The 20,900-nt window shown below is 37.2% G+C and overlaps 2 protein-coding genes across 4 annotated transcripts in view; both read right to left on the bottom strand.

Annotated features, from left to right (window-relative positions):
- The window catches only part of LOC114650489 (SAM domain-containing protein SAMSN-1-like), an 85,611-nt gene extending 83,572 nt beyond the window's left edge, over positions 1 to 2,039 (bottom strand). For 2 of the 3 annotated variants that reach the window (XM_051927079.1, XM_051927081.1), the window contains exon 1: positions 1,949 to 2,033. The gene's annotated coding sequence lies outside the window, so the exon portion shown is untranslated. Of the gene's footprint in view, positions 1 to 1,948 lie in introns of all 3 variants that reach the window. The other variant, XM_051927080.1, reaches the window with a different exon arrangement.
- Positions 1,789 to 19,959, bottom strand: LOC127527555 (putative uncharacterized protein ENSP00000383407). The gene is made up of 6 exons (XM_051926637.1): positions 19,689 to 19,959; positions 17,016 to 17,159; positions 10,465 to 10,511; positions 3,265 to 3,305; positions 1,949 to 2,026; positions 1,789 to 1,802 (listed from the first exon to the last, which is right to left on the bottom strand). The coding sequence occupies exons 1-6, from the start codon at positions 19,710 to 19,712 to the stop codon at positions 1,789 to 1,791; spliced, it is 348 nt and encodes a 115-aa protein (XP_051782597.1). The 5' UTR covers positions 19,713 to 19,959.
- Positions 19,960 to 20,900: the final 941 nt, after the last annotated feature.

Raw genomic sequence — 20,900 nt, 5'->3', positions numbered from 1 at the left:
GCCTTCTTAGACAGTTTGTATAATGAAATAGCACAAATCAAGTAACGTCTTTCTTCTAGGGATTTTCAGCCAAGGTTTACCAAAAGTCAAATGGTACCCAGGGCTGGCACCACCACTAAGGTGAATTAGGCATTCACCTAGGGCTCAGATCATAAGGGATGGGAACCCAGCTGCACTGGTTAGCTCCTGAACAGTTGGTTGGCGCACTAATAAGCTTGGCCTAGGGAGCAAAATAACCTAGCACTGGCACCAATTGGTACCCTAGATGTTTTACATAAAGTAAAGAACAAAACTAAATGAAAAAACAATTATATTGTAATTATATTGTATTTTTTTCTTGCTCATTGACTAGTTTTGTGGATGAAAAAATGAAAAGAGATCATGGGTAATGGTGGCTATACATAATGGTGGAAAGAATAATAGAGACATGTTAGCAGGAGTAAGAGCAGGAATGTACAAAGCAACAACATAGCTAGAAGATTTCATCAGGACCTAGGTAGAGCCACTTTGATAACAAAGAGATGGCAGAATGTATTGGCCTTAAAACATTCACTTTAATTTCATGTGTATCAAAACCTCAGAAAGAAAGAGGTTATATCTGAAAAAGGCAATTTGGATTCCAGAAAACAAATGAAATCAGGAAATGACTTAATGGGAACTTGATATCTAAAACTTTAATCTGATTGTACTTTGTGTTTTAGATCCCCCTACTCTCACTGCCAATGAAAGCAAATACTTCATCTAGAGGCAGATCCGACCAGCATTGACAAATTTAATCAGTTGAATTCGCATTTTGTCTCATCTCTAATCAAACCTTTGATGAAAATATTTTCTCTTTCAACAACTGGTCGGCAATATTTTCAACAATGAAAGAAATTTTATTGCAATCACACCAATGAAGAAGCTGTTTTTTTGCAATGCCACTCATTGACCTTACAGTTGTATAAGACCATCTAAATATCTGTGCTGAATATTCTCCTAGTTTACCAGCCACACTTAATCTATATTCTTTACTGACAAATCCAGCTCCCATCAGCCTCTTAACTGCAACTAACTTTACAATGCCGTTTTTTGTCTTTAATATTTATGTGTTTCTACTAGATTATTTTCATGGTAAGGAGTTCAACTTTAAAAGGAAATCAATCCTGTATTTAATCTTTTATTTACTGGTGTTAAAATTAATCATTAAATCGACTGGTTGGTTCCTGCTTTACACCTAGTACTGCTGGAATGGCCTCCAACATGCTGAGAAATGGATGGATGGATGAATGCATGCTTGGCTTTGTGGCAGATGGCTGGGACCCTTGCGCGGCTGGGATGCCTCAATGATGGAAGGACCAGGGAAGAGGATATATCTACAACAATACCTCCCCCGGGTCGCAAGAGGGCAGCCTCCCTGGATTGCATCAGGACCACAAGCTTGGAGCTTGGAGGTTCAACCCTGTTGGGAGCTGTGGTCACCACCAGGGGGTGCCTGGACAGTCCCCGAGCCATAGACTGCAGCACTTCCGCCACACCAAGAAGTGCTGCCAGAAGAGGATCCAGGAACATGTGGAGTACTTCTGGGGACTATTACAGCACTTCTGCCACACTCGGGAGTGCTGCCAAGGGAAGCTCGGAGTGCACTTGGAGCACTTCCGGGTGCACTATAAAAGAGGCCGCCTCACTCCATTTCAGGAGCCGGAGTCGGGAGGTGGTGGACAGAGTTTGTGTGGAGGAGTGAATGCGGTAAAGAGAGGAGGAAAAGAAAGAAAGAGAGAGGAAGAAACTGAGGTTATTGGTGGTGATTTATGCACCGTGAGCTAAGAAAAAGAAAATGAAAGGGTGTATTTTGCACTTGTGTCTTTGTGCCTGTGTGTCTGGGGCTGATACTCCACAGCTTGTATAACATAAATTATATTACTGAAAATAAAACACAATGGACAAATTGGGACAGACAGTTGCTTACCTTCCTGAAAATGATTCTTTGCGTTATTTATGCTGCTTTCCTTTTTCCTTGAAGTCTGTCGGAAGAGATTATTGCAGTCTATACATATAAATAGAGAGATCAGAAATTACTGGATACCAGTGAAAGAATAAGGTTTTTTACTTAATGAAATTTACACAAAAATGTTTCATTTTAATTCACACTAGTACTTACAGGCAAAACTTAAATAACATGCTAAGTAATAATCATTTCATAAGACACCTAAAAATATCCCCACCAACAATACATAAGACATTTAAAAAATTTAATTTTACTTTTTAAAAAGTGTATTATTTGGTAAAAAATCTACTTTGATACTTTTAGAAACTGGATCTTTTGGATTGATTGGCTTCATTCAAAATGCAGAGTTCACAATGGCATATTAAAATAACACTGCACGCAAATATTTTTGGGGTTGCACATCACAATCTTGGATTGCAAATTGTTTTAGTAGATAACACAATAACAGTCCTCTCTGAATTTATCAATGGATGAATCTCAGTTTATCACAGTATGACAGTACTGGCCATGAACCGAGTGTATGCTGGTAAAGCTCCCACCTTAAACCTGACTTTATGTTACTAAAATACTGGTGAAATGGAGGATGCAGCGGAAAGCTACCGGGTGTAGTGGCAAGCATGATGAAGTAGTGACTTGCAAAAATTAGTAGAGCCTTTCAGTGGGCATGAAAGAAGCAATTTTATTATGTCGTGATAACCCTGCTTCCCAAAAACGGTGACATTATCTGTATATATGAGCACTTCCAGAAATTTATGAAAACATGTGGAAGTAAATTGATTTTTCAAACTAGCCAAGTACTTAAAATAATGCAACAAAAATTATAAAAATCACTGTTGATGCTATTGAAAGATACACACAAGAAAATTCTGAAAGCCACTAATTTTCATGACCCAAACAGTGCCCAGGTATGCTAGAATAACAATGACTATGTTTATTAAATTTGATTCACACATTTGCGGCTTCTGCTTCCATTTCTTGATATTGAAGTAATATGATTATTACATAGTATTCAGTATGCATCACTAAACAATGTAGAATTTCAAGAACAGTAGGAACAATTGTTCAATTAAGTTGCAATTTGATGAGTATTATGTTATATGTTATGTATACATGTTATCCTTGAAAATTAAAGTTTGTGTAAAGGTGATTTCAGTAAATTAAAATCAGTAAATATTTTAATGGTATTTATATAATGCACAACAAAAGTAGCATCTTTATACTTGAATAAAATAATGCATTGTTGTATAATTAATCACAATTCATAAAAATATACATACCAAAAGATTCATTGTGAGACGTCGACCTTGGTATTGGAGCCCTAAGAGAGTGAAAAGATAAAAGACACAAAAAACATTTTTTTATGGTAACCATTAAATAAATTGCATTTTTTATTTGGACTTGTGATAAGTGAGTGCATGTCTGTATATACCTCATCCCTTTATTAAGAGACTTAGTGAAGCCTATAGCACACATTTTGCCTATAATCCTATCCACTGGCGAGCTCTTCATATATTATCCAGGATAGTGTCTCTTGGTACTCAGTTTTCCTACTACATCTTCAAAGTTAAGTATATTAGTCTGACTTCCAAATATATACTGGAATAATATGAATAATTGCAAATCTGTGCATAAAAGTGTGCCCTATCCAGGAAGACTTATCCATGGTGCCAGGTAGGCAGCCACTCCTTTTACCAGAAACTGAATTAAGCAGTTTCATTAACTAAATAGATGGTTTGCAACAATTACCCTTAAAACAGTAATATACTTTATTATTATCATGATTATTATGATATGAAACCACAGAAATTAATTATAATTATAGCTTTACAAAACTAATTTTAAAACCATTAACTATAAAGATCATACTGTAGTTGTATGGAATAGTACTAATTATAAAAAAAAAAAACTTGAAATATTCCTATTTTGCCACAGAGAAAATCCCCAACTCCTGCTTCTAACCATATTCCAGAACTATCAGGAGCAAAGCAGTATTGCTAGAAAATAGCAGACATTTCATATTGTACACTTAAAATCTTACTGTGTTATTTTAATTGGGACACTTTTTTAGTTAGTAATCTTTAGTCTTAAAGGATTTATTATTTCTTATACAAATAACAGGAGATGCCTAGCTTAAAGGAGCCATATGATAAAAAGTAGAGAAGAGTTTATTAAATGGATAAAAGAGTTCCATTGGAAATATTCATATTAAACAGATACATGTTCATAGAAAAATATAAACCTGTAACAGAAATCAAAACTAAGATCTGACAATAACCTTCTCTATGTTCCTAAACATGTTTATAATGGAGGGCTTGCTACTTGGGGCCTCAGCCTTGACTGAACTCAGGGAAAGTCTTCTGCTTTCAACGGATAAGAGTGTTAAAAACTCTTGCAATGGAAGCAGCTTAGAAGGTTATGCTAAAGAGGATTTTGTTAATGCTTGTTTTAAAAAAAGTTAGCTTTAAAACTCAGCATGTTCATCACTTTAAGTCTTTCTAAAGTGAGGTATTGCCTACTTACTTATTCTAGCTTGTTACAAATACTATATATCATTTAGACTTGGAAGTGTTAGTAGTCATACTACTTAAATGCAAGAATATAAAAATGTATTTATATATTCATATTATTTTTGAAATATAGTACATTATGTAAAACATGAAATAGTTTTATATTTACTCTAAAGGAACCACAAAATAATTTATTTTATAAAATATGTTGGTATACATTTATCAATTTTAAAAGTTCATATTCTTTGTTTAATTCAAATTATTCTTATGAGTTTTACAGCTTGCACAGGAGAGAAATTAAAAACTTTTCTTTGCATAGCTAATGTCTTTATATAGAGTTTTTTTAATCCAACACAGTAATAAATTGTATTAAATGCACAATTTCAAATATTATGCTAGTCATTCCCCCTGCCAATATTACAACATGTTTGTCTACATCATTATCCCTCAAAAAATAGTAAAAAAGAAAAAGAAAAAAATCAGAAAAATACTTCATTCTAATTAGTCTGCTATTTTGTAAAATCTCTTAATTGACCCCCTTTAGTGAACTTTTGTTTTTTCAGTTACATAAAGAAATACCTCTTGCATCATAAAAATATTAGAACATAAGAAATTTGACAAATCCATTCAGTCCACCAAGCACATTTAGTTAACCAAGAACGAATGTATCTCAATATTGCATCAAGATACTTTAGAAAGGTTGTCAAGGTTTCTGCTTCAACAACTTAACTCAGTAGTGTGTTTCACTTTCCCATAACCCTCGGTGCAAAGAAATGCTTCCTCACTGTCATCACAAGTGCATATGTCCTTAACATGCACTGATGTCCTTTAGTTATAAATCGTTATATATCATTTTACTCAAACAAATCCCTAATAAGCAACATCTCTAGCCAAGAGAAGAAGTTACAAATAATACTAAAGTGTGAGTATCCACCCACAATAAATAGCTCTTATAGGGCCCAAGCTAGATCCAATAGTGCTAAAAACAAAAAGAAAATGAGACATTAAACAATGTGCAAGAAAGTTTCCAAAACCCTACAAGAAAACAAGGAAACATCAAACAGAAAATTAATCAAAAATCTGAAGGTTGGGTCCAGGAACTGATTGTTATAATTGTCTGGTATGTATTGTGCATCATTTCAAATTTTTTTGAGTTTCCTTTAAGCTGGAATATTAATCTTGGTGTCATTTTGGGGGTTTTATCACCTAAGTAATCAAATTCTGAAATTGGAATTTTGTTTAAAACCTCTGTTTGGAAGTTATGTATTTTTTACTGGCTTTTCTTGAGACCATTTTTGTTTTTGGGATCATATGAGCTGCAATGTTTGTTTCCATGAGGATTTCCCAAGAAGCACTGGGGTTGCACCATTGATACATCAATATAAAAATCACCCTAATATATTTAATAGCATCCAAGATTTGACCAAACCTAGCGTACTACTTACTTTGAGCTTTGATTACTGGTATTTTGAAACAGACCTCTGCCCCCTGACTACAATTTATGGCTTGAATTTTGATTTTAATATTTCTTGCTTTTTGACTTTCAGTTTTGATCCTTGCTTTGCCTTTGACACCGTTCTTTCTCCTGGCTTGTTACTCTTTAATTATTTTGACTGACTGCCCTTTTTACAGTCGGTAAGTACACTGATCATGTAAGCTGATAACCATACAATATTTCAATGTTTCCTTTTACAGAGTAAAATGTCATATGTCAAATGTCACTAAAATGTCATAGGTTAAAGCATGCAGTCGTGAATACTGTGAGTTTCAATATCATAGCAATCGTAAACACAGGGAAATAACAGAACAACAAAAATAAATGATAGAAATGCACATAAATGTGAAAGCAAAGTCATTAGACTGTAAAATCTGACAAAAGGATGAAGGAAATAAATAATCGAAAAATCTTAAATGCTAAATAATTGTCTACCAAATAAATGAAACATTTCAAGAAAATATATATTTTTAAGAAGAGGACAGTGACCATTATAGAAGATACAGCTCTGTAATTTTTAAATAAAAAATAATATAAATTCTAGAAGAGTTGTAAATATAAAACTTGTAAATGCCAATAATACCAGTTAGTTTATTTTTATCTACAGTTATGCACCTTTTATCAACAGTATTGTAAAAAAATATTTTTGGCTTCCATTTATAAATTGTGGCTAAATATGCAAGGCTGTCCAAGTAAAATTCTCTACATGTGTTATCCTTAGATTTCCGTCATGAACTATAGTATATTTATTCTAGTGGCTTCAATAGCAACTCATTTGTCAAAGTACCTAAAATAATTTTTTTTAATATATTGAAAATGTATGGATTGTGTTTTTAACAACAATTTTATGGATTATCAACAGGGAGCATTCTGTTTGAACCACTGTTTTTTAAGACTAGCTTTTTTTTTGCAATTTTCTGAATAGGTTTTTTTACATGCAACTTAGCATTTTTTACAGGTGATTCTATGATGAGTTTATGATTTTTAGAAATTCATCCAGACTGGTTTAAGACGCTTTTAAATTGGAATAAATTTTTTATACTATATTAGCTGTGTAAGCCCATGCTGTAAAAAGCAAGCGGGTCCTAAAAACTATTGAAATCATCAGAAAAAAATTGAAATGTAGAGATACCAGGTAATTGAAAGGAACTACTTTGGGCATCTCTCTCCTAGGGGGTTTCATGTTGCTGACATGCTTGCATCATTTGTGCATTAGTGGTTAAGCGACTGTCTTTCTTCGGAGGTTTCCTTTTGCCTGCGTGCTGGCCTCGCTTGTATTAACGGCTGGAGGAAAGTAAAAGGGATACTGTTTTGCTGGCCTTGCTACTGTATTAGCTGCTAAGCGAGTGACTCTTTCTTCAGAGGTTTCACTTTGCTGAAGTGTTGGCTTTGCTTGTGTACCCTCGGAGGTGGAGCCCTTACCCTGACTTCACCTCTCACTTCCGGGCCGGACAGACGCACACACTTTCATGTGTAGACGCTTATATATAAGATGTGCCAGAGCCTGCTCCTTGGAGCATATTTCCTCTAAATCTAATCATAAAAACAGTAGTGATTGAGGGTACCCCATTAAGGGTTTATAAATTACACTCCATGCATACTTGATCAGTTAACTGCTTTCTACTACAGAAAGGTCTGCTCCTTTAAACATCATTCATTCAGAAACCAACATATACAAATCAACATATACAGTATGTAGTACAGGTGAACTAAGCAACTGATCATAGTAGGATTGTTCGTGCTAAATGTGGTGATTGCAACATCTCTGAGACAGCTGCCTTCCTGGAACTTGTTTACATTACAGCTTCTAGAGTTTATAAAGAATGGGATATGAGCAGTGAAAACACCTTATTAACTGGAAGACTAAATTGAAACACCACACATACTCAATTACCAATGTTTTCAACTGTGATTTGCAGAAAGACCTCTCTTACCACATAGTGCAATGGATTTTGAAGTAGATGAGCTACAGCTAAAGATAACCATTTTTGGTTCCACACTTTCCAGCTAAGAATAGGAAAATGAGGCTTTAGAAGGCACCAAAACTAGGCGAGTGGAGACTGAAAGTGTGCTGATTGGTCTGGTAAATCTTGATTTCTTCTGCAATATGTGCATTGTAGGTCAAGGATTTTTGTAAAACAGCTTCAGTTCAGACAGGTGTTGACAGGGTAAAAAGAATAAGGAATGGTTTCCTGAAACACATTATGGCTCTTAATATCTATAGAACATCACTTGAATGACACAGTGGACCTAGGCTTTGCTGACCATAAAACTCCCTTTATAACTACCCCTTTCACACATGGATTCTTTCAGCAGGATAACATACCATACCACAAAACATGCATCATCTCAAGCTGGTTTTACATGGTGACTTAATTTTACACCAATGGCCTTTTTGGCCTCCCAGTGTGATGTGGTGGAATGTGAGGTTTGCAGCATGAGTGTTGTTATGATTGGTGTCTTTTATTAACTTTGTCTGCCTTTTATAAAGTTCTTTTGACATAGATGCATCTAAACTGAGTTTTTGACCTCAAGAAATTCAATTTTGGCACTTGCTATCTCGATTCCCAAAAGATTTGTAATTTTTTACCGTCTTCCCATGACATCATGTTAGATTCTTGACAGAGCTGCCATTTTACGAGCCTTTGCATCAGCCATTGACTAGGGCAGTGGTTACCAGACTCGGTCCTTGGAAGTTTTTGCTCCAACCAACTTTTGTTGTTAATTGGACTCCCAGACTAATTAAGTGAGGTGTTATTTCCCAGTTTCTGTTTTTTGAGATCAATGTAGAAATTATAATGTTTAAGTTTTAAATAGTATTCTTATCTTGATTTTTATTGTACTTGTCCAGGTGTTCTGGTTATTTAATCCATTATTTACTAATTAGTGTGTCTGATTCTGAAGTCGTTTCAGCCCTTTATCATTCAGTGCTCTTTGCCGAGGTGTCTGCCCTTCTTGTTGTTAATTGTCATTATTAGGATATATCAGAAGAGCACACTACACAGAAAAGGGTAAAATAATAGGATAACAACAAAAGAAAGTTAAGCATATAAAGCTGTACCAAAAATGGAAATATTTCCAAATGTATTATAAATGTAAAAGTCATACTGATGTGCTTTTCCGAATGAAGAATAAGAGAAATAAAAGACCAGTTATTCAAATGAGATCAGTTATTATCAATTATTATCAATGACTGTGAATATGGTTGGAACAAAAACCTACAGCCACAGTGGGTCCCCAGGACCCCACTTTCTTAGGGGATTTTGCACAGCATGTGACATCATTGGTGAAACTGGTTAAAGGGTCACCACATCTTTCTTATCCTACTTTGGATCAAATAAGTATTTGGTGTGCAAATTTCTACGTTTACCTTAACTTTTTTTTGACTCAACTTCTGACTTGTGACTTGTGATTTTTGTTTAGAGTTTTCTGGTTGTTTGAAAAATCTTTTGTGTTCTCCCTAGTATCGACCCTTACTTCATCTCCTGACCTCAACAATTTAAATGTTTCTCTGATTTCTGTTGAGTCAGACATGTGTCCAAAAACATCAGGAATTACTTGAATCTACTAAGTCAGCATGGATCAAAACACCAAAGATCAATTTCCAACATTTTGTTGAATTTATACTATGAAGAAAGAGGTGCTTTTCAGTACTAGATAGGTGTATCTAATCAAGTGTCTACTGGGTGCAATTCGTCATTAACAAATCAAAAAACACTTTCATTATACATAAGTTCATCCATTTTCAGAAGATTATTTTATTTATTTATTTATTTATCTATTTATTTACTGTATTTATTTTTATAGGTGTCAGAGCCTATCCTGGAAGCTTTAGGTGGTAAACAGAAACCAGTGCTTGACGAGACACGAGTCAACTCCTGGGTATATTTGGTCTCAAAATGGAACAGTTGAGATTTATCAGTTGAAGTAACTAGAATACTAGGAGAAAATACAAGATGACAAATGAAAAAGAAGAAACTCCACACAGCTAGGGGTCGAAGCAGAAATCATTTACACCCAGGTCTTTGGGCTTGTGAAGCAGTAATTCCACTTGCCCATACCACCCTATATGACATTGTATACCCATTAATTTAAGAGAGAATGAAATTAATGCTTAACACTTTCACATTCCCCAGTTGTTTTATCTTTTAAATGCAGAGCCAATTTAAATACATTACACAATCTAACACTCAGTGTGGCGTTTAATGTTTTTTAAACTAGAACATAAATAGACAGCTGACCCAAGGCTTAAAAGGGTAAAGTCCTGCTGAGAACACACACTGTGGTACAGCTGCAAGTATCTGAAAGCTTTCACTAATGGCATTATCTTTAATATGAGGTTAGTGTGTCTTAGCCCTCTTCATAAAGTACATGGGTTAGCAACAGTGCTCTAAGGGTTCTGCTATTTACAAACCTAAAAGGCTTTCGGGGATCTTTCAAATAAATGCATCACAAAAAAATAAAATTTTACAGACCTTCTTTTTTTCTTCTTTAAATCCACATTACGAGAATGCAACAATTCCTGAAATAAAGAAAGCATTATGTTATTGGTACATGGCTCTATATTATGCAATAGTCAGCAGATACCGCCCAGATTACACAGACCATCAGGGACTATGATGTACAATAGCATATATTCTTTTTTCACTGCTTCTTCTGAGGTCTTCCTAAATTATAATATTAAATCCCTTAAAATATTGAAAAGCTTCATTTATTATTGCCAGTTCTTGTCAATTGGGTTACGAAATGGTTATAAGCTGATAAAATTTAACCATATGTATGATGATCAGAGTTCTGAATTTCCTGGGGGCAAGAATAAATAGCTCCTACTCTTATGTGTGGAGAGGTCAAATAAGAAAGTGTAATTCAGAACCAAGTTAAATGTAGCACATTTAGGCCAACACTCTTTGAAAGCAAAAAGGGGGTATTGAAATTTGAATTGCCTCATCCCATCATTTTATACAATATTTTCAAGTGAAACTGCTCAGACAAAACTATAAAGTAGCTTAATTGGATATATAATTGGTTTCTAAGCAAAGTTGCCACTCCTTTGAGGACTTTTACTTAAATTCCTCTGACCACTTTCCAAAGGCTTGTAAACTGGCCAAAGCATAAAAACTCTTCAGCACACAATTCCCTTTTGCATTATTGTTGAATATTTGGTACACAAAATTGGATACACATATATGCTAGATCCAAATTTTTTGCATATTAGACTTACTTTTTACTCAACTAAATAGCCAAAAACTCCACATACTCTTCATACAAACATAAATTGCCTGGGATTTGAAATTAAAGTAAAGAAACAGGAAAAATCGAAATAATCTACAACATTCTTTGTCTTTTTAGGTGTGTTTGCATATAATGCAGATAGCACCTACTGCAATAGCCAAGTCTGTATGTCTGACCATCTGTCTGTCCACATGAAACAACTTGTCTCCCAGTGGATGGATTTAGTTCATAGTTGGAAAGTTTGTCTTCAAGAAAAAATTTCTAGACAAATTTTGATTCAGAATACAGCATGTTGTGAGCATTTTTGAAGTTTAAGAATCTTCCATTAATAAACATTGTCAAATTTGTGAACTTGTCTATTTTAAAATAAAAAAATCTAAAAATCTAAATTGTCCCTAGTGTGTGCTTGGTGTGTGGGTACGTGTGCCCTGCGGTAGGCTGGTGCCCTGCCCGGGGTTTGTTTTCTGCCTTGCACCCTATGTTGGCTGGGATTGGCTCCAGCAGACGCCCATGACCCTGTAGTTAGAATATAGTGGGTTGGAAAATGACTGACTGACTGACTGACTGATTCAGTGACACTTCACGCTACAGTGACTAAATACGTATTTCCTTTACACTAAAAACAGCTTCACAACTGCATTATCTAAAGATTAAAGATTAACAGGGACTGGACCTCGTGTTTGCCTGGGGGATTGCCAACCAGGATCCCCAGCTGTTTCATCATGTGGTGGGTGTAGCATCACGTTGTACAAGTGCATGCTTCCCATCCTGACCTGACCTGACCTGACCCAACTACTTCTCTGACACTGTAATTTATTATCAAATTGCCACAACAGTCTACTATCTATTATGTTCAGATGCAGCCTACAATTTTAGCAGGACATTTCACCACAAATTTTAACTCTACACTGTGTACTTCTTTGAAAATAGTTATGTTTAAGAAATCTGAACAATAGCCAGAGACTATCCATATCCAATAACAGCTAAGAACAGCGCATGAATCTTTTCATCACTTGTTGCAGTCTGCTATCAATGAAAGCAATTTCAGCCACATGATAATTTAAAATAGTGTTAAAACATATTTTATGTACACTACTAGTATATGTAATTACATTCTACATTGACTTATTTTTGAATACTGCATGACTCACTGTTACAAAATATGTATTAAAAAGTGTGATAAAGTCTTTAATGAAGTGAATAGAAAATTTTAAAATGCTCCAACTTTCAAAACAGCTAACCAAGTCTCTGAAAGCACCTAAATATTAGGCCATGCATACATTTTCTTACTTTTTTGTTTTTATTGCTTTTGCATTCTCCTTTTCTGTCATGTGGGGATTTCTGCAAAATGACTAGTAATTATAGTATTAGAGTACAATACACTAAAAGGTCACCTTGTTTAAGAATTATCATCTTAAACTGATTAAATTAATTGAATACAAATATTCATTAGATTGAGTAACAATGCATGCTATGCAAACATCACCCTTAGGCACTGCAATAATCTTGGGTAAACTTGAAATAAAAATGTTGCATAATTAAAAATAGCTTACAGCTTTTACTGTATAGACTTAAAGGCATTTCAACAGTGTGGCTATGTGAGTCTTAATTTCTTATGAAGAAAAAACAGAAAGCTGCCTTGCAGATCATTTCTGGGTACACTATAGAGCTATCAAATTCAAAAACCTCTCCAAGCTCACTGTGGTATTTTCCACTTATATTAATTAGAGTCACACTAATGATTCAACACCCTACCACAAAGAAACAAAGTCACAGCTCAAAGAAAAAACAAGCTAAAGCAATTCTTAAAATTGGTTCCCACAAGTCCCAGCACTGAATAACCAAGTAAATCTTTCAACCTTATCTTGTACAGTCACATCATTTTCAAGTTTTCTGTTTCCTTCCTGCGTCACTCACCTGTGTGTGTTCTCTGCTTACTCAACTTCAGAATGCTTTACAAATAAGTTTATGCATTTAGATAATGCCTTCCTAGAGTGAATACCATTTACAGTGTGACAACTTACATGTATACAGTTATAATTTATAACTGGGAGAACACAATAGTAAGGTTTACTATTACAGTTTAGTTTAGGTAGGGTAGTTGAGTCACTCAGGATTTAGATAAACTACTACAGAATTAAATACTAACAAATCATAAACATGCACCTACAGTGCATCAGTCCTGCCCAATCTTGTTTCATCAAAAATATCTGTGATTAATACTCGATACAAACTCCTGAAATAAAAAAGCAATTTATCCAGACTGGAGACAATTCATCCAGACTGGAGACTTCTGAAAAAATGGCAGTGTCAGAAACTTTCTTGCCTCAAGTCACCAACTTTCTGGAATTTGAGTGAAGGTGCCATTCTTACTTCTGATTGTACACCAACAAAGGAAGGAGAACACATACAGAAGTGACACTTGAAAATATTGTCACCTTTTAAGTTATTGACATGTATGCAATGTACTTTACTTTTAATTTTTCATCAAAAATGCATATTTATATATATATATATATATATATATATATATATATATATATATATAAAGTGAAACCCTAGGCATGTACAGCTGCCTTAACCCGACACACACAGGCAGAGACACAAGTGCAGCACACAACACCCTTTTATTCAGAGGTGGGGTAGCACTTTTTCCTCGCTCCCCAGAGTACGGCACAGTACAGTACCAAAGTACACTGTTCAGTCTTCCTGAACTTCGTCTTCCTCCTCCCAACTCTGGCTCCCTGAATGGCGTGAGGCGGCCCCTATTATGTGGGTCCTTTTAGTGCTCCAGGTGGCTCATTAGTGTTACCTGGAATCACTCCCAAGTGTGATGGAAGTTTAAGGTAAGGCTCTCCAGCTCCTCTGGCAGCTCCCACTGAACCCAACAGGGCTACATCAAACTCCAACTTCCAGCGTACCCTGTGGGAATCTATGGCTGCCCATCAAAATATTCGTACATATACACACACACACATTATATATAAAGTTTACACTACTGAGTCCAAGACAGAACTGGTGGCCAGAGGAAGGGGGAATTGTCTTCTTCTGGGCTTCGGCACCTGGCGGGATTTCCCGGGAGTGGTCTGTAAGGAACTGAGAAAGAGAGTCAGTGCACCCCTCCGCCCCCTGGTCAGATAAGTTGTTACGATTATATAAGCCCTTCAGCTGCCTCCCACTCACATGTGTGTGACAAGGCCCCTCCCTTAGCCCAGACCCGTCGTGTCAGGCGGCCTGCACCGAGAGGTCGTGTGCCCGAGAGAGGGCATCAGCATTGGCATGGAGAGAACCTTTACGATGAAAGAGCAAAAACTTGTATTGTTGTAGGTCAAGAAACCATCTCGTGACCCGCAGATTCGACTCCTTGTGAAGGGCCATCCACTGCAAAGGGGCATGATCCATCACCAGAGTGAACTCGTGGCCCAAGAGGTAGTACCTCAACTGCATAATCACCCATTTGATCGCCAAGCCTTCCCTTTCCACCGCTGCATACCTTGTCTCTCGGTCCAGCAGTTTCTGGCTCAGGACCGTTGACACTTTGGCTCAACATGGCCCCCAGGCCTATGTCTGAAGCGTCCGTCTGGAGAACAAATGGAAGAGAGAAGTTGCGGGACATTAATACTGGTGCTGAAGTAAGGGCCTGTTTTAAGTCACCGAATGCAGCTCCCATTTTTTCGGACCATAGTACATTGTTGGGAGCCCTTTTCTTCGTCAAATCAGACAAGGGTGCCATTCTCTCAAAAAACCGAGGTACAAACCGGCGGTAGTACCTGGCCAATCCGAGAAAGGCTTGGACCTGCCGCTTGGTTCGTGGATGGGGTAATTTCAAAATGGTATCTATTTTGGACCACTGTGGTCTTACAGTACCTCGAACCACCAGGTAGCCCAAATACTTAGCTTCCCTCAGTCCAAAGAAACATTTCTTGGGATTGATTCGCAGCCCGGCTTCTCCTAGTGTCCACAATACCTCTTTGACCTGCTGTATGTGTTCCTTCCGTGTACTGGAATGGATGACGACGTCATCCAGAAAGGCAGCACTATATGCATTATGGAGCTGGAGCACTTTGTCCAACAGACGCTGGAAAGTCGCAGGAACCCCTTGTAACCCGAATGGAAGGACGTGATACTGCCAGTGTCTGCTAGGGGTGCTAAATGCGGTCTTGACCTTTGCGGAATCCATTAAAGGAATCTACCAGTAGTTCTTGGTCATGTCAAGTGTGGTCAGAAACCTCTTGAAGAGGTCGTCCACGCGTGGCATGGGATAAGTATCAAACTGTGAAATCTGGTTAAGCCAATGGAAGTCATTACAAAACCTTCAGCTGCCGTACGGCTTAGAGACCAAGACAATGGGGCTGGACCAGGAACTAAAGCTCTCCTCGATCACTCCTAGTTCCAGCAATCGCTTGATTTCCAGTTACACTTCAGCTTTCTTTGCCTCCAGGAGTCTATAGGGGCGCTCTCGGACTACAGTCCCCAGCTCAGTCAGTATGTTGTGCGCAATCAGAGAGGTCCGACCCGGTTTTACACTCACCACTTCCGGGACGGACCGGATAGCTGTTTCCAGCTCCTGTCTCTGTCCTACAGTTAATTCCTCACTGAAATTAAGGGTGTCTGTCTGAGCAAAGAATGAGCAGGGCTGACCGGAGGAGAGGTCAGGGTCCCTTTCCTTCCACAGTTTCAGCAAGTTCACATGATAGATCCGCTCGCTTGGTCGACGATTAGGTTGTTTCACTAAATAGTCAACCAATCCTTTCCTCTCCTTAATTTCATAAGGGCCGAGCCAATGGGAGAGCAATTTAGAATGAGAGGTGGGGACCAATACCATGATGCGATTCCCCCAGATGGAACTCTCGGAGAATTGTGCCATGGTCATAATAGCAGGACTGTACTGCTTGCACTTCCTTCATATGACTTTTTACAATGGGTCTGATCTTTCCAAATCTATTGCATAACTGTGTGATATACTCTAGTACATTTGTCGAGGGAAGGGCCTCTCCTTCCCAGCCTTCCTTTAAAATGTCCAGAATACCCCAGGTTGTCATCCGTACAATTCAAATCATGAGAACCCCGTAGAAGCTTGTGGGACTTCCCGATAGGCAAAGAGAACGAGGGAGAGGAGTTGGTCCTGTCCCTGTTTCTTCTAGGACCGGATTCTGCCAACTACACCACTGTCACAAAAAGAGACTCCAGACATCGCAAGAGGGTTTGGGGCGGCCACCCATATATTGTAGTCCAGGCTGCAAAATGGTAGTTTGTTAGAATATTACAGGGTAGTTTACACTACTGAGTCCAAGACAGAACTGATGACCAGAGGAAGGGGAGCAGCTTTTATGGAGAGTTGACCGGAAGTGATGTCGCCCTCGGGCCGGGGACTGGAAGTGATGTTGCCCTTGGGGCGGGGACCGGAAGTGATGTCACCCTCGGGGCAGGAACTAGAAGTGATGTTGCACTCGGGGTGGGGACCGGAAGTGTCTTCTTCTGGGCTTCGGCACCTGCCAGGATTTCCCGGGAGTGGTCTGTAGAGAACTGAGAAAGAGAGTCAGTACACCACCTCCGCCCCCTGTTGGGATAAGTTGTTACGATTATATAAGCCCTTCAGCTGCCTCCCACTTGCACGTGTGTGACACTGGATACATACTACCTCATAAAAGGGAACATTTTGATCCAGATTGTAAACGTCAATGCTATATATGTTGCTTGCATCTGATATTCATATTTGTTTGTCTTTCAAGAATGAATTCTGGCACAGCCCTGCTATAAGCACATCATATAATAAATGAGACTTAATGCTTACCAATGAGATGGACTTCTCTGCCCCCTGATTTTGTAGTATCCCCCCAGTTTGTACAGCAGGGCTTGTTGGTCTGCTGCTTGCTGTATAGTCCTGAGTATCATGTGGATCTTGGACTGGTTCATAAAGACTGTCCATAGAGCCCTCCTTCAAAGAATGATTAAAATTAATCAGAATGAGTTCTCTATTTTTTAAAGTTAAGAAATTGACTAAGAGGACTGTCTTTAAAACTGTATTTTTTAAATAAGATTACAACATATTTTTTGCCCAGGAAAAGTCAGTACTGTAACATAAATCCTCATAAAAAAACAAAATCTAGTATAATAAAATTAGGCCATATGGAGACAAACTTTATGTCAGGTATCAGGAAGAATATAACTTCCACTGTAACACACTGATATCCCCACAAACCACTTTGATTGAAAGAGCTAACACTCTATTCTCTATTGAGTCTAGATCTGAGGCTTGAATGCCATACTATATATTTAGAAACAGTAGCAAGGGTCAAAAGATAGAAATTAGCAAGTAAAATTATTGCAACAGAAAGACATATCATAACACAATATGACATTCCTAAATCTGTCTAGTTCAGGGTCAGAAGCAGCCAGAAACTATCCTGTCAGCATCAGGCACAAGGCAGGGACCAAGTCCAAATGGGGCACCAGTCAATAAATTGTGGAGTCACTCACCCTGGACCATTTTACAGGAGATAAGTAACCAATCAAGCACATTTCAGAAATTTAAGAGAAAAGAAAACATACAGGCACCTGGAGAACATGGACAACCAATGTAGACCTTCACTAGGCCTAGGCAAAATACAGTTAAAGGGATAAAAACCTTAAGGAAAAGGCAACAGAACACTCCAAACATTGTGATGATAGTATATAGTGAAAGTGTTTGCCATGTGTCTAGAAAGTGAAGACCAGGAAGAACCTTCATTTCTTAGTAAACTGCTCATGTCTCCCTAATAGCTGAGAGTGCCCATTTACTATAAAGCTGTCTTCATGTTTCAGGCTGGACAAGATAGACAGACAAAGATGTATATATAAGTATGAGTATGTATGGATGTACTTCATATGGTGCATATGCTGGTTACAATTTTAAATTTAAATATTAGTACATCACTCTTAATTGCCAATTAGAAGGGCACTGCAAATAAACTGGATTGTTTTGAGATAGATAGATAGATAGATAGATAGATAGATAGATAGATAGATAGATAGATAGATAGATAGATAGATAGATAGATAGATAGATAGATAGATAGATAGAAAGTGATCATGGTGATAAGTGGCATGGAATGTGCAGGTACAGTATGTTTGTGAGCAGACCCCATAATGGAATGATAGCCTTGTGCCTGTTTCTAGCTTCCCATGATCACAAAAGAAAAAAAAATCAGTTACTCTGGCTTAGTAAATAGATGCTGGCATGGAAAGGCATTCATATGAAAAACACCGTAAGTTTTTCCCTCTTTTAAATTAAGCATTGGTTTTAAAATTTGAAACCTGGTCAACTAAAGAATACACATATTTTCAAAGAAGTATTAATTTACCTCTGGTTTACAATTTCAAGAACACTCCAAGATGGACCAGTATTGCAGTACAGGAGGATGGAGGTTAGTGTTGTCACCTCACAATCCTGGCCCAAACATGATGTCTGTATTGGTTGTATTCAATGAAGTAGATGCAGGTTAGGTTAATTAGTGATTCTAAATTGGCCATGTACGATTAAGTACACTGTTGGTGTGTGGACAATTATGCCTTTTGATAGACTGCCAGAACTGCTTTGCACCTAATGATTCTGGGATGGGCTTCAGCCCCCATAACAATAAACTGACTTGAGTGGGTATAGAACCTGGAAAAATTGCTGAAATAGTAGTATTACACTGGAAATAAAATGTGCAGCACTGGGTTTCAGTTACTATTGTCTGAATACATGATCCAAATATTCTAGTGACCTCTAAAAGAATGTGAATTTTAGTAATTTTTTATGAATTGATACCTTATGTTAAAATATGTTGCTCACCAAAAAAATATCCATTACACTTAAAAGTGATTGTTAAATGTCAAAAGTAAAGCGCTAAGTCCATTCACTCTAATGAACCAAGCATAACAATAACATAAAAAGGGCACTCAGCTAGTGTACCGAGAACCCAGAAATGACCAGTCTTTAACTCGTGATCGTATTTAGGGAACTGTCAGTACAAATATAGTCTTGCTGTTTACCCCAAGCAGATGAAAACTCAAAACTATTATGCTTTAAAGTCTTTATCCACATTGACATTATATTATTTACTTTAATAATGGTTTAATATCTGTAACATTTTAACTTAAAAATAAGGAAGAGTCTATCTATCTAAATTAACGGTTTATGTACTTGGAGAAATAACTAAAATAATACATAAAAAAATATTAATATACACAATTCTCTTTGTAGAACAAAGCTAAAGAAAAATAATATGGCAGTAATAAAATAAGAGTGCATAACACTATCCATTTGTGAGTCTCAACAGAGAGCTTCCTGATCCATATTTATTTCTCACATGAGAAGTATACAGCAGAGAAAATACCTACAAAGCTGGGCACCACATATTTCTTTGTTTGTTATGCACTACAAAGTTCCTTAAAAGAGCTGAACGTTTGTTTTATTTGGTGAGCTGAAGCCCGTTAAACTTACCAGGGAAAAGCAAAAGAGATTCATCCCGCTGCAACAATGCCTGGAACCTGCACAGACAGCCACAGTGGAGGATAGCCTGCAACAAAATGGAGCTGTTGTCTTCACAGCTGTCTTCAGCTTTCCCAGTCCAGATTAATTGAAGGCAAAATCCCTCCAGTAATCCAATAGATTTAGAGCCATTACTAGATAAGACAGACCTCTGCACAAACTGTTTCTAAATTAGACCAGATATCCACAGAAAAGCAAAATAAACAGTGTAGGCTTTTTCAAGTGTACCTATAGATAGATGTATGGAGAGTTATTTAAAGTTTAATGGTCCAGAAAAAAAAACAAACATTTTAAGGAAAGCCAATATAGCTATATTTTTTTTCTGAGTACACTTATACTTCTCCTGAAAAGATGTATGGGGCAGGTCATTTTTTTTTTGCTATCTTGATAATAGCTAAACCTTTTTTTTTTTGGCTAAAAAAATGGAATGGTGGAAAGCCACCAAGTGTGCATTAAAATGAGCCTGTCTACTTATGTTTGCAAAGAAATGAAGTACAAATTTACACTAATCACACATTCAATTAGTCAGTGTGTCTAATTTGGTGTCTGATGATTTTAGTTAAACTTTGTAGCTACCCATTCTGTAGAATCTTCAGTATTGTTACTAGTAGTTGATATGGTTGGCTTGATCTTCAGCTGTTTCTCTCATTGTCTCTCTTATTTTCATTTCATTCATAGATGCGTTCCTGAGGCAAAATGTTGTTTCAGTGTTGTGCTGGAAGTTGACAGTGGATCTATACTTATGGTACACCTTTGGCCCATAAAGAATGAGTATCAGCTACTTTCTTTGGTGCATGAAGAAAAGAGAACTGCCAAGTTAGCAATAATTTAATATGACTAGAATGAGTGGTGTACAAATGATGGGTTGCTTTCTCGAGTCTATTCAAGATGTAAACTGACATCCAGCGTGAGAGATGGTATATATTTTTGAGATTTTTCCAACTCTCTCTAACTTTACACATTTGTATTATGATTCCCTAAAATATCCATCCATCCATCCATTTTCCAACCCACTGAATCCGAACACAGGGTCACGGGGGTTTGCTGGAGCCAATCCCAGCCAAAACAGGGCACAAGGCAGGAACCAAACCCAGGCAGGGTGCCAACCCACCACAGAACACACACCCACACACCAAGCACACACTAGGGCCAATTTAGAATCGC

This window comes from Erpetoichthys calabaricus, chromosome 4, assembly GCF_900747795.2.
Source record: "Erpetoichthys calabaricus chromosome 4, fErpCal1.3, whole genome shotgun sequence".
In the NCBI taxonomy this organism is placed as follows: Eukaryota; Metazoa; Chordata; class Cladistia; order Polypteriformes; family Polypteridae; genus Erpetoichthys; species Erpetoichthys calabaricus.
This window is presented reverse-complemented; position numbering and strand designations above follow the sequence as displayed.

Coding starts and splice junctions, on each gene's coding strand:
- LOC127527555 (XM_051926637.1), bottom strand. CDS start 19,712: ATGAATCTCTTTTGCTTTTCCCTG. Junction 17,160..19,688: donor ATCTCTTTTGCTTTTCCCTG/GTAAGTTTAACG, acceptor CATTCTTTGAAG/GAGGGCTCTATGGACAGTCT. Junction 2,027..3,264: donor GTCTCACAATGAATCTTTTG/GTATGTATATTT, acceptor TTATATGTATAG/ACTGCAATAATCTCTTCCGA.